This window comes from Rutilus rutilus, assembly GCF_951802725.1.
Source record: "Rutilus rutilus genome assembly, chromosome: 7".
NCBI lineage: Eukaryota > Metazoa > Chordata > Actinopteri > Cypriniformes > Leuciscidae > Rutilus > Rutilus rutilus.
Genome location: NC_140221.1, coordinates 27,193,918 through 27,208,817, shown reverse-complemented (window position 1 = coordinate 27,208,817; position 14,900 = coordinate 27,193,918). Strand labels below are relative to the sequence as shown.

The 14,900-nt window shown below is 39.1% G+C and overlaps 1 protein-coding gene across 1 annotated transcript in view; it reads left to right on the top strand.

Moving 5' to 3' along the window:
- Positions 1 to 14,900, top strand: part of lamc3 (laminin, gamma 3) — a 71,449-nt gene that overhangs the window by 11,854 nt on the left and 44,695 nt on the right. Inside the window, exons 3-4 of the mRNA XM_084413933.1 lie at positions 10,331 to 10,461; positions 11,257 to 11,423. Coding sequence (XP_084270059.1) covers positions 10,331 to 10,461; positions 11,257 to 11,423 — 298 coding nt within the window. The remainder of the gene's footprint in view (positions 1 to 10,330; positions 10,462 to 11,256; positions 11,424 to 14,900) is intronic.

Below are 14,900 nucleotides of genomic sequence, written 5' to 3'. Positions count from 1 at the left end.
GAGCTCCAGAACATGAGGGCTCATATCAGGAAGGCCGGTGAGGCCTGTAACCTGACGACCACAGTATGTGGGAGCTCATACTCAGGAAGGCCTGTGAGGCCTGAAACCTGGCGACCACAGTATGTGGGAGCTCATACTCAGGAAGGCCTATGAGGCCTGTAACCTGACGACCACAGTATGTGGGAGCTCATACTCAGGAAGGCCTGTGAGGCCTGTAACCCGGCGACCACAGTATGTGGGAGCTCATACTCAGGAAGGCCGGAGAGGCCTGTAACCTGGGGACCACAACCTGTGGGAACTTACTTACAGAAAAACCCTAGAACCAAAGTCTGGGCCACGTAAAAAAGGGAATAAGCGTACAGCGCACAACCCTTACCATAAATATGGATATAGAAAGAACATGAAAGAAAGTGCATGTACTTAGCCATTCTGAATCCAAGAAGGCCGGTGAGGCCTGTAACCTGGCGACCACAGTATGTGGGAGCTCATACTCAGGAAGGCCTATGAGGCCTGAAACCTGGCGACCACAGTATGTGGGAGCTCATACTCAGGAAGGCCGGAGAGGCCTGTAACCTGACAGCCACACAATGTGGGGCTACCTTCAGAAAGGCCTAACAAGGCCTGTTACCACAAAATGTGGGAGATAGCTTGAAAAGGAGGCGCCTGTCGTAAAACATTGCGACAGAAGACTCATCTAAAGTGGGACCCAAGGTGAAGAACCGGAGTCTGAGCCACGTAAAAAAGGGAACGAAGCGGAAGCGTATAACCCTTTTAAAAAGTACACGAAACGAAAGTGCGTATACTTATGCTAGTCCGAATCCAGGAAGGCCTGATGAGGCCTCTAACCTGGCGACCACAGCGTGTGGGAGCTCATACTCAGGAAGGCCTGTGAGGCCTGAGACCTGGCGACCACAGTAAGTGGGAGCTCGTATTCAGGAAGGCCGGAGAGGCCTGTAACCTGACAGCCACACAATGTGGGGCTACCTTCAGAAAGGCCTAATGAGGCCTGTAACCACAGAATGTGGGAGATAGCCTGAAAGGGAAGCGCCTGTCGTAAAACATTGCGACAGAAGACGCATCTAGAGTGGGACCCAAGGTGAAGAACCGGAGTCTGAGCCACATAAAAAAGGAAATGAAGCATACAGCGCATAACCCTTACCATAAATATGGATTTTAGAAGGTACACGAAACGAAAGTGCGTGTACTTAGCCAGTCCAAATCCAGGAAGGCCTGGTAAGGCCTCTAACCTGGCGACCACAGTATGTGGGAGCTCATACTCAGGAAGGCCTGTGAGGCCTGAGACCTGGCGACCACAGTAAGTGGGAGCTCGTATTCAGGAAGGCCGGAGAGGCCTGTAACCTGACAGCCACACAATGTGGGGCTACCTTCAGAAAGGCCTAATGAGGCCTTTAACCACAGAATGTGGGAGATAGCCTGAAAGGAAAGCGCCTGTCGTAAAACATTGCGACAGAGGACGCATCTAGAGTGGGACCCAAGGTGAAGAACCGGAGTCTGAGCCACGTAAAAAAGGGAATGAAGCGGACAGCGCATAACCCTTACCATAAATATGGATTTTAGAAAGTACACGAAACGAAAGTGCGTGTACTTAGCCGTTCTGAATCCAGGAAGGCCTGGTGAGGCCTCTAACCTGGCGACCTCAGCGTGTGGGAGCTCATACTCAGGAAAGCCTGTGAGGCCTGAGCTCGTATTCAGGAAGGCCTGAGAGGCCTGTAACCTGACAGCCACACAATGTGGGGCTACCTTCAGAAAGGCCTAATGAGGCTTGTAACCACAGAATGTGGGAGATAGCCTGAAAGGGAAGCGCCTGTCGTAAAACATTGCGACAGAAGACGCATCTAGAGTGGGACCCAAGGTGAAAAACCGGAGTCTGAACCACACATAAAAAAGGGAACGAAGCGTACAGCGCATAACCCTTACCATAAATATGGATTTTAGAAAGTGCATGAAACGAAAGTGCATGCACTTATCCATTCTGAATCCAGGAAGGCCTGGTGAGGCCTCTAACCTGGCGACCACAGCATGTGGGAGCTCATACTCAGGAAGGCCTAGTAAGGCCTATAACCTGACGACCACAGTAAGTGGGAGCTCATCCTCAGGAAGGCCGCTGAGGCCTGTGACCTGACGACCACAGAATGTGGGAGCTTGTATCCAGGAAGGCCGGTGAGGCCTGTAACCTGGGAACCACAGCATGTGGGAACCAATGATCAGGAGGCCAGACGAGGCCTGTAACCTGATAGTCACAATGCGTGGGAGCTCACATTCAGGAAGGCCTGATGAGGCCTGCATCCTGACATGTGGACGCTCACAACCAGTGAGGCCTATACCCTAGCGACCACAGTGCGTGGGAGTTCACATCCAGGAAGGCCTGGTGAGGCCTGTAACCTGACATGTGAAAACTCATAACCAGGAAGGCCTAGGAGGCCTGAAGCCTGGTGACCACTGAATGTGGGAGCTTAACACTCAGGAAGGCAGAGAGGCCTGAAACCTGGCGACCACAGCATGTGGGAACTCACATTCAGGAAAGCCGGATGAGGCCTATAACCTGACATGAGGAAGCTCATAACTAGGAAGACCTGCGACCACGGTGTGTGGGAGCTCATACTCAGGAAGGCCGGGTGAGGCCTGTAACCTGGCGGCCACAGTATGTGGGAGCTCACATTCAGGAAGGCCGGTGAGGCCTGTAACCTGACATATGGAAGCTCATAACCAGGAAGGCCTGGTGAGGCCTATAACCTGGCGACTACAGTATGTGGGAGCTCATATTCAACCACAGTATGTGGGAGCTCATACTCAGGAAGGCCTAGTGAGGCCTATGACCTGATAACCACAGTATGTGGGAGCTCATATTCAAGAAGGCCTGGTGAGGCCTATAACTTAATAACCACAGTATGTGGGAGCTCATCCAACCACAGTATGTGGGAGCTCATAACCAGGAAGGCCAGATGAGGCCTGTAACCTGATGACCACAGTATGTGGGAGCTCACATTCAGGAAGGCCGGTGAGGCCTGTAACCTGACATATGGAGGCTCATAACCAGGAAGGCCTGGTGAGGCCTATAACCTGGCGACTACAGTGTGTGGGAGCTCATATTCAACCACAGTATGTGGGAGCTCATACTCAGGAAGGCCCCGTGAGGCCTATGACCTGATAACCACAGTATGTGGGAGCCCATATTCAAGAAGGCCTGGTGAGGCCTATAACTTGATAACCACAGAATGTGGGAGCTCATATTCAACCACAGTATGTGGGAGCTCATTTTCAGGAAGGCCTAGTGAGGCCTATGACCTGATAACCACATTACTCCTTGACAGTCAAATCCTGGGAGCTCACCTCAGGGAGGCCCAAGCGCTGTCCGGTTGCAAAATGGGGACTGTATGGTCAAGGAGGCCTGTTAAGACCTACTACCTGACCATCGAAAAAGTAAATCAAGATTTTCTTACCCAAAACATTTTGCCCCAGACTCTAAAACAGGAGACATGGTCTGAAAAGAAACAGAAATATGTTAATTTCACATTTTACAAAAAGACCAGAATTACACCTGCTCTTTTTGTTCGCTGCTCATCATTTTAATTCCTCAATTAAAATGCAGCCAAAAACACTGGATAACGCGATCTGGATGATAGGCTGAATTACTAAATATCTAACTTCTTAAAAGTCAGATAATATTCCATCATTTTAATTCATAGAATTAAATGACGCCATAATCACCAGACAATACTGTGTTAATATTTAATATACGTTCTCGTAACCTACACACTGCCTCGGCAAGCGCGAGAACGAGTCGTTAAAATATATTTGGCTTTCATCCCTCGAGAAGAAAGTCAACAGGCGCGAGGTTGAAACATCCGACAGCGCACGGACTTTTTCTTTCTCACGCGCGCCGAGATATTTCTTAATGAACACTGTCAGCACCCTCAGGAACTGCTGTGAACGGCTCGTACCCAAACAGTATTGTTTCACAAATCGCGTGCACCACGGGGCTCAGATGCTGAACCCTCCTCCCTCGAGAAAAGGGTCCGACGAGAGCGGAGCATCTTTAAATGAAAAACGCTCACAGTTTGCACAAGAGGCTCTCCCGCGCGCTTCAGCGATATTCTCAAAACAGACAAACAGTCCCTGAAGACGAAAAGATGTTGTCATGTGTGCAAGGCTCCCCTTTATACATCCAGGTCGCGCGCTCATCATTCAAGCTGATGATGCACAGGCTGTCGCCGGTCAACATGATTGACGTGAGTTGATATTTATTTCAGACACCTGTCACGCCTGAGGCGTTCCCCATAGCGTCATTCTGACGTAGTGTAGAGTTCCCTTTCGAAAGGGAACTATAACCTCATTTAGTAGTTGTGTAATTGAGAAATGAACATGTTATCAGTATTAACATACTAATAGTGTCAGATTAATTACATTAAAAAAAGAGGCACACCCTGACACATGGTTGACCCATTCTGTCTCCTCTGCAAAACCATATTTCATAAGCTTTGATGCCAGCAGACAGCATCCTGCCTTTAATATAGCATTTAATCCTAGTGTGTCTCCTAACTTTTCCACTCTTAAACCTCTCAGAAGAAAAAAATGAGTGAAAAGGAAGGAAGTTTGAACTTCAAATCAGTTGACAGAGACAAGAGGCCCCCTGGGTTGTATTTCAATCTAAGAATAATTTGAGGGAAGCAAAAAGCTCACTCGGATCAACTGCAGTATGCTCTATGCAGTCATGTCTGCTATACTAAACGGTTGAAAAGGTTGTATAAAAGTGTTCTGTGATCTTATTTTTTACGTTTTTAATTTGGGACTATTTGATGACTATCACTTGTTTTTAAGTAATGGTTTGTTTTGTTTGTTTATTGATTTATTTTTATAAACTACTATTCAGAAGTGTATATCTTTAAGATTTTTTTTAATAAATGAATAATTGTATTTAAAAGGATGCGTTAAATTGATCACTCAATTCAACGTCACTAAAGACTTTTACATTGTTACACAAATTTTAAATAAATGCTTTCTATTTTTTTTCAAAGAATACTAAAAACATGTAGGCCTATCACGGTTTCCAAAAGAATATTAAGCAGCACAACTGTTTTCAACATTGATAAAAAAAAATAAAAAAAAAATTCTTGAGCACCAAATCAGCATATTAGAATGATTTCTGAAGGATCATGTGACACTGAAGACTGCAGTAATGATGCTGAAAATTCAGTTTTGCAATCACAGGTATAAATTACATTTAAAAATTGATTAAAATAGACAACACTTAAAAAAAAAAATACATTTACCACATTAAATTTAATACATTTGTATAACAAATAAATGCAGCATTGGTGACCAACAACGTTTCTACAACGTAAATTACAATGACCCATACCGAAAAACACAAATTTTGAAGCAGTTATGTTTATTTTTGAAAACGTATGTTTCTAGATAATACAGATTAGGGTGTTGTCACATGTATGTTCAGTTTAGTTCAGTTTTTGTCTTGTCTGTATTAGTTCTCATAGTCACTGTGGTTTCTAATTAGTTAAGTCTTGTCAGCTGTTTCTGTTTAGTTACCTCATTTGCCTCGTGTACTTAATACTCCCTGTTATGTTCAGTCCCTCGTCGGTTATTTTTTGTGTGTGTGTATCACACGCTGTTACTGTCTATCACTTGTCTGTGGATTAAACCTCGTCTTTGTTGATCTGCCTTCGTCTTTCTTCATCGTGTGATAGGTGTGGGTGTGTGCAGTTCACGTTGTTGAACAAAAAGTCTAAGTATTGCCAAGTTATGTTTACCACAGGCTTTAGTTTACTTATAAATTGAAAAACCCTATAAAAACCCCATGGTGAAATCTCAAAGGAACCAGTGACAAATTAGACTTCCGGGTTCTGATGTCATCCCTGCACTGCACCGCTTTCTGCACTTATTCAGACATTGTTTAGGGAGAGGAGTCTGATGTTAAACCATTAATGTGTGCAGGCTTTTCCTTTTTCATCATTATTAAACAATTTGGCTGGTTACAAAGGTGAAAACACACCTTGTAACCAGATACTTGATGTTTTTTTGCAAAGTAATGGATTACTTCAAAGGGGGATATTTTTTTTTTTTTAGTCTGAAAGGCATTATTATATATTTTTTCCCACACCAACAAAATCCATGCTGAAGATGAAAGTTGTCTTGCGAATTCAAATTTAATTTGTTCAGTCATCCATTAAATTGGCATGCATGCTCTCTCTCTCTCTCTCTCTCTCTCTCTCTCTCTCTCTCTCTCTCTCTCTCTCTCTCTCTCTCTGGTTGAGGCTGAGAGCTGGGTTTTAAAATGGAACACCAGCTTTGAATGAGAATGAGAGATAGAGCACATAAAACGAGTAGCACAGTGAACTTAAGCAATCAAATTAAAAAATGTTATTCAGTTTGAAATGAGGGACAAGCCTCTTCCTGATGCATTCTAATCATGAAGACCCTCCTGGCTACGACCCATATAAGAGGGGAGGAGACTTTAGATGGCAGGAGGATGGAGAGAGCACGTAGAAGGGTGATGCAAAACCCGCAAGATGCGAAAACAGAAAATGCAATTGAGAGTTGAATTGCCAGGGGTGGGGGTGAAGAATTTTAAGAAATGCTGTACAAAAAGTAGAAAGTGTGACTCTAAACTCTTCAAAGAAGAAAAATTAATTAAAACAGACAAGAGATTGAGAACAGAGACACTATTTCTCAATTTTCACTTAAACGCTTTGTCCTTAGTCAGCAGTTTTTCTGAACTCATCAGCCAAACTGGTCGAAGCAAATGAAGACTAATTAAGTGCTTGCTGCCGTTTGTGCAAAGAACCACCAATAAACTATCTAATAATTAACCTCTCAAATAATACTTCCATCCTGCCATGTAAGTAATATTTCAAAGAGCAGCTCACTCGAGACAATTAGCCATAGTTCAACTGGGATGCTAGCCATAGTTCAGCCATAGTTCAGAACGAAAAATGGAAGTTTTTTATTATTATGTATTTTTTTTTTCATTACAATTTGCATTACTTTAAATGTCACTACCATAGATAACTGGATAATTTGTGTTAGAATTGTAACCCTTCGAACTCTTTTAATGGAAACTTGAATGCTTGTTTAATAGGAAGTTATTTTTTAATCTGTCTCTCAATTTTTCAAAATAACTTTATTTGTAGGCATATTCTGGTGCCATATTTACAGTTATGGATTAGCAACCCTTTTGATAGTTGCCTCATGGCATTTCATGTACTTTTAATACTAACCCAGGGGACTTTCTTTCTTGCCACAGGGTTTGAGCCTGTAAGCTGAGATGTGAAGTGGCAAAATGATTAATCATGGCAAATATGCAGTGAGATGACAAAACAGTTACAATCCTGACTGAGGCACATAAACCGGCACATAAAGAAAGCTGAGCATCTCTTTGCTTTTCTGTTGGCTCATACAAGCCCACCTTTGATACCTGATCACTATCCTCAATTAATTAGTCATCAGCTTATTTAAATAAGCCAGTCTAGTTGTCAGTCGCATTATCCTTCGGAAATCATTCTAATATGCTGATTTGCTGCTCAAGAAACATTTCTGATTATTATCAATGTTGAAATCGGTTGTGCTGCTTAATGTGAAACAGGGTTCTTGCGGATCCTTAAAAAGTCTTAAATTAGATTTTTTTAAATTTAAGGCCATAAAAAGTCTTAAGTATTATTTTTACTTATGAAAGGTCTTACATTTTCTAGCACTTATTAATCTTAATTTTAATTTCATTATTGAGAATAGGACTGAACAATGCGTCTACAGCATTTATTAATGTCAGTTAATGTTAATTAACATTTATTAGTACATATTTAGTACATTTATTTGTTAACATTAATGCACTGTGAACTAACATGAACAAGCAATGAACAGCTGGATTTTTATTAACTAACATTAACAAAGATTAATAAATACTGTAAAAAAAAAAAAATTATCATTGTTAGTTCATGTTAGTTAATACAATGTTAACAAATGAAACCTTATTGTAAAGTGCTACCAGTCGATTTTGAATTATTTATTACTTCAGTTTTAATACTTTTAATATGGTTTTAAGTATTGAATGAGTTTATACAATATGTATATTTGGTAACACTTTACAGTGTCCTTGTTACGTGTTACTTAGTATGCCCTACATACAACTGACCCTAAACCAAAACCAAACCATAATCCTAACCCTATAGTAAGTACATGCAGTTAATTATTATTACTTAATACTTAAATGTATAATTACACTGCAACTTAAAATAAAGTCTAACCGTATATTTTATATTACATTTCATTATATTATATATTTTTTTTAAATGTTATGCATTATATATTTAAATATCTTGTACATCTTTGAGTTTGTTGTAGTGTGTGATAGAATTGCCACCACTGTAAGGGATAAATGCAGTGGTGCCAGTAATTTGCTAAAAGAAGACATCTTAGAAGGCAGCATAATTAAGTTGCCTACCTTTTGGCACAGCTTTCACGTCGGCAGCGCATCCACGATGACTTAAAATACTGCCTATAGGTAACTCATTAGATTGTAGAACACAGCTTGTATCTCTCTCTCTCTATAGCTTTCCTCTCACTCTGTAGTATTGGAGCTGTTATTGTTTATGATTCATTGCACATTGTTTCGCCCCCAAAATAAGACCTTTTCTACATGATGCACAAGAACTGCAAAAACAAAAACAAGAGAGGCACAGGAGAGAGAGAGAGTTGAAAAAGTAAAGTAGGCATTAAAAAACTGTGGAGAGCTAAGGATGGGTGAGAGAAAAGAGAGACACTCTGAGGGGAAGATAGAGAATACAGAGAAGTGGAAGCAGAAGAACAGAGCGACATGTATAGTAAAAACAGAAGCAGAGTCAGATGAGCATCGTTAGAAAGACAAAGAGACATGGAGGTGTTATTTGTTTCTTTCTTTTGTTTACTCAACTGCTCTGGAATAAACTTTACCATCCCTCCGAGAGGCAGGGACGTGCTGGCCAGCTCCGCTCCTTTTTTATCTTGTTCCCCCAGAATGAAAGATGTGTGCTCTCACCTACACGCGCCAGGCTGTCACACTGGGCTCAAAACCCATTAACACGGACAGAACAGGGGTCAACAAGCCAGCCACTGATAAGGATGACCAAACTCTATTGCTTTCACACTAACACACATGATCAAACCAAAACACACACTTGACCAGACACACAGCTGCACACATACACAATAAAAATGAGGAAGGCTCTATTTCTTTCTACCATCTCATTCTTTATGCTTTGGTCTGTATCACATACACATGAATACACGGAGGTGCTAGCTTTGTTTTAGCTTTGTTGTTATGAAAAATGTTATGGTATCTAATTGTACTCTATTTTCCATGACCTCAGAACAACCTCTCACCTTAACTACATCTGTTTTTGAACTTGCTTCTAAACTGTTAATAAAGTGCATTCTGAAATTTAACACCTTAACTGGATTAAAGCTGATATATGATTTATGGTTTTAATCTAAAGATTATTCTAAAGATTCTGAGCTCAATCATAATTATTTTGTTTTATACAACCCATAGTTTTAAGCAATAAGTTGTCAACCTAATATGAAGTAAATATTCTTCAAATAATATTTTAATTTATTTTAATACATTGATACATTTGGTGCTCAAGAAACATTTCTGATTAGTAATGTTGAAAAAAGTTGTGCTTTTGCTGCTTAATAATTTTTGTGGAAACCATTACGTATTTTTCAGGATTCTTTTAAACTAAGTATAGAGAGTTCGAAAGAACACCATTTATTTGAAATGGAAATGTAAAATTGATACATTTGGTGCTCAAGAAACATTTCTGATTAGTAATGTTGAAAAAAGTTGTGCTTTTGCTGCTTAATAATTTTTGTGGAAACCATTACGTATTTTTCAGGATTCTTTTAAACTAAGTATAGAGAGTTCAAAAGAACACCATTTATTTGAAATGGAAATGTAAAATTCCAACGTTATCTCACGACCAATTCGTACGAATTCGTACAAGTGATAAAAAGGTGGCGAATTCGTACGACCTTACTCCTACGAATTTGTACGATTTGTCTAAACCCACGCGATGGGTAGGTTTAGGGGCGGGGTCAGGGGTAGGTTATTCGTATGAATTCATTCGTATGAATTCATACGAATTGGGCAATTCGTAAAATATATACGATTTAGCAAAAATCGTACTAATTCGTACGAGTGAGGTCGTATGAATTCGTACGAATTGCCGTGAGATCAGGCTGAAAATTCTCTACTGTCACTTTTGTTCAGTTTAATGCATTTTCTCTCTCATTTTACTTTCCTCTCTCTTCCTCTCTGTAGGACTGGGTGACGGCTACAGATATTCTCATCTCTCTGGACAGATTAAACACTTTTGGAGACGAGTTCTTCAAAGATGCCAAAGTGCTTCGCTCATATTTTTATGCCATATCTGATTTCTCCGTGGGGGGCAGGTGAATAAACACAACTATGTAATGTTGCATGTGTTTTAGCTGCCACCGATGTTTCATTGACAGATGTTTACTGACCAAGAGAAATTAGAGAAAGGGAGCAAATGACGGAAAACGACAAGTGAGTGATGTAATACCAAGAGGAGCTGTGCTTCATTAAGAGAGAGAGAGAGAGAGAGAGAGAGAGAGAGAGAGAGAGAGAGAGTTTTGTCAGCCATTTGATCTGTGTTCTACATCTTAAGTGTATTAGTAGTATAAACAGGATGTGGAAGAGACAGTGTTTGTGTATTTGTGTGTTTGTTCGCCATCTGTATATAGTTTGTGCATGTCGGCTTTTGGTTTTTCATTATCAGCTCATATTGTATATCAAAGTGTCTATTTGCCTTTTCTCTGATTTTTTTATTTTTTATTTTTATTTTTTATAATAAAGTGCACAAATGTTAATGCTAGTTATCAGTGCAAGTTGGTGAAAATACACAACACTTGCTAAGCTGTAATTTCTGCCAAGAAAATGGCAAACGTTGTGGTCAGAATGTGTTTCTACTTAGTATTTTTGACATATTGATCAACTCTGCCAATTCATATTCTCTGTTAAGGTCCCTGTAGCATATCAAATTTTGCTTTGTGTTTTGATGTAATTTGGTTTTAAATTCAACCATCTGGCTCATTTGTAAATCTTGTCTCAGAATGCCACATCCTGAGCTTATTTTTTTCGGCAAAGTGATTTTTTTATGAGTGTCCACAGAAAACAATGAGCCTTGAAAGAATGCTAATAATGCGCTCTCAACTGTCTTGCAGATGCAAGTGTAACGGCCATGCCAGTGACTGCATAACCAATGAGGAGGGAGGTTTGGTGTGTGCTTGTAAGCACAACACTGCAGGGGTCGACTGTCAGCACTGTGCTCTCTTCTACCAGGACCGGCCATGGGCACGGGCCACCGCTGATTCAGCCAACCAGTGTGTGAGTGAGTACGGCCTGATTATTTGTCTATTTGGAGTAGATCCATCACAAACCTGAAAATCCTACACTCAGATGTGATATATATATATATACACACATACAGACTCTTATTTTGATATTCCGTTCAATTTTGGTTACTGATTATCTCCTCGTTTGTTTCTATGGTTACGTATGATTATCAACTGTCAGTCATTTGGTTCCTCTTGTATTTAAACTCCCTGTTTTGTTCAGTCCCTTTTAAATGAAGGGATCTTGTAATGTGTATTTCTCCTGTGTTTATGATTAAAGTAAAAATATATATATATATATTCCTATTTTCGTGTGTGTTCTGCTACACAACTATATATATTGTATCAAAACATTTATTCTACACATTGTTTCTTTTTATGATCTTATAAAAAGCTTGAAGTTAATCCTGCAAGTTTCATCACCTGGTTAATTAATTTAGTGACACTGTAATTTAGATTTTAATCAAGAAAAAGTGCTTTTGGCCCCAAGTAAATTATACATTACATTATCCATTTTAACAATGTTTTTCATTTGACTAATTAATAATAAATGGTTTTCATCAGTTTTCTCAGTTTCAAACTAACATGTAAATTTAAATCAATCAAGAAACTGAAGTTTTAGCTGTTTTAAAGGTCATTAAACATGAAATTCAGTTAGAGCTAACAGAGTTTTACCTTCTCAAATCAACGAAAAAAAAAATGAAGTTGTTTAAAAAGTTAATTTGTTGCGTTTTGAACATTGGTTGCGATTTAATTTTTTTCACTTTACTCAGTGTGTGTGTTTTTTTGCTGTTTGGGCCTGAAAACCTTTTTTACACTTATTTTACAAATATATTTTCAGATGTCCAATTGAGTGGGCAGTATGCGTTTTTGTTTTTAACTGAAGCAACATTGTATTAAACATAATATAGTAATCGCATAGTAATACTGAATAAAATGATATAAAATCATGTGAAACCTATAAAATATATACCAAAACAAAAATCCCAGCTTCAATCATTGCATACACAATTGAGTTTGGTCCTGTTTGACCAGCAGACAGAGAAGAACCTAGTTTGAAGAAAACAAAAAATCCACATACAAAGCTCATTCCTCTGTTAAAAAGCTTGCATACCTCTATTGAAGTCATACTTCATGCCTCAGATGGCATTGCATGAGAAACCGTTATACTGTGTTAAAAATAGCCACATGGGCTCAGAAGTACTTTGGAAAACCCTTGTCACTTAACATAGTCTGCTACACAGGGAAAAAAGGACAGTTGAGCAGCTGTCTTGTGTATTGCGAGATTGGGCAAAAATTCCACCTGCAAAACTGCAACTATTACTATCCTCAATTCCCAAACAGTTAAAAAGTGTAATTAATAAAAGCAAAGGTGACGTGACACAGTGGTAAACATGCCTCTGTCCCAACTTTTTTGGAGTGTGTTGCAGCCATCAAAATACTAATTTGTTTATATTTACAAAATACAATTAAGTTGGTCAGTGAAAACATTGGAAAACCTTTCTTTGTGCTTTTGTCACTTGAATAAATTTAAAAAGAGTTAACAAATCACAGATTCTTACAAAATGTCCTTTTCTGGAAATGGGGTTGTAGATGCTCACACCAGTCAGTAATTCAATCGAACAACGCATCGGTTAGCCTTTTAGCACAGTAACTAAGAAAGTTTCATTTGTGTAATGTGTTGTATGTTTGTGTGCTGTCATGCGTCTCTGGTAAATACTTTAGGGGAATGCTGTAATTGGCAATTTTGACAAGCCCATAAGCCGAAAAAAAGCCATGTTAATTATTTTCATTCTGTATTCCACTAAGCTCCACGTTCCTTTAATTAACTTTCAGTGGTCAGCAGATGGATTTCTGTTGGTAATTGTTGTCCCTTCCCATCAAAGTGAATTTAATGAATAAACAAGTTTTGGGTTTCAAAAGCAGCACTATCTGTTGGTGAGGAGGTGGAATCAACTGCAGATGCATTCCATGCATGGTTGCTTTACAAAGTTCTTCATCACATACTGTGCCAAGTTTATCATTTGCATGGCAGACTCGCAGAGCTGCCACCATATGCCTCTCTCGTAATGCTTCAAACAGATACTTTAATTGACTAATTTTTACCCTCTAGTTTGAAAGTGGAGAGAAACCATGAGATAAAAGATGAAAATCTAGCTTGCAGCAAAAAAAAAAAAAAAAAAATGCTTGTTTGTTCTCAGCCATTTTTGACGGTTTGTTACCACAGCTTCTGCAATATAAATGGTTTGTTAAATTGCTATTCTTTGCATGGCTGCATCTATCAAAAAATTTGAAGAGTAATTAGGACAACCTAGAAATATTTATTCATCACATCCACACATCTCTTTAACAAGCATATTTACTAAAATATTTATAAGTACATGTTGCAACTACATGAAACCCACCACTTTTTAACTAACCAGAAAATAAAAAAATTCTTAGGTTTGTTGTTCCCAGTTCTTTTGTTTTGGCTGGGTGTTGCTGTCATTGAACACAATCATTTTACAGTAATACATTTTATTTAAAGGTGAAGATGTTTTCAAACAGGTTTCCTGGACACTTGATGTTCAACAAACACGTGGTCCTGCCCCACGTTCACGTTGTTGGTTAAATCAATAAGTACTGTACGTTGCACAGTTATAATGGAGCTCCAGCAGGTTTTTGGGTAGTTGATCTATAGTCTACAGTCTTCATTCTTCTATATATGTATGACACAATGTGTAATCGAGTATTTTAAGTATTAAATACACATTGCATGTCATCTTTCTTTTGAATCATGCGCTTAATGCAGAGGCCAATTGTAGTCCAATAAACACGTTTACACGATGGACGAAGCCGAGCTACAATCACTTTATCTAGATCTGTTAGTTCCAAAAACAGCTGCATTTACATTATTCTAAATATGCTGATTTTATTATTATCATGGTTGAAAATAGTTGTGCTGCTTAATTTTTTTTTATTTTATTTTTAGTTTCTTTGAAAAATAGAAGAGAGAAAGAAAAAAACAGCATTTATTTGAAATAGAAATTGATTTGAAATAGAATATTTTGAATGGTAGTGAACATTTTGGTGAAATACAAAAATTGCTTTCTTATAGTTGTCTGTCGTAGAAAGTATTTTAATGTCAAAAAATAAAATTGTACATTTCCTTTAATAAGCATTTCTCCCTATCTGTTGTATGTCTCTTGTAGTATAATGGTGTGTAATCCTTTCTTCAGTGGCAGCTCAAGAAACTGTATCCCATTAGAGAGTGATAATGTGATGGTTATTGCAGAGTCAATAGACTGACGGAACTGTAATAAAACGAGTCATGTCCCACAAGACAGAAGGGGCCTGTGGCAAGGGAGCTTATTAGGGTGTTTGTGTGTGGTTTGTGTGTGTTTGGTGTGTTTTGTGTGTGTTTGTGTGTTCTAAGGCCTAATGAAATTGAACAAGCTGGTTTAAATGAATGTCCATTGCTATTTCTAAGCAGT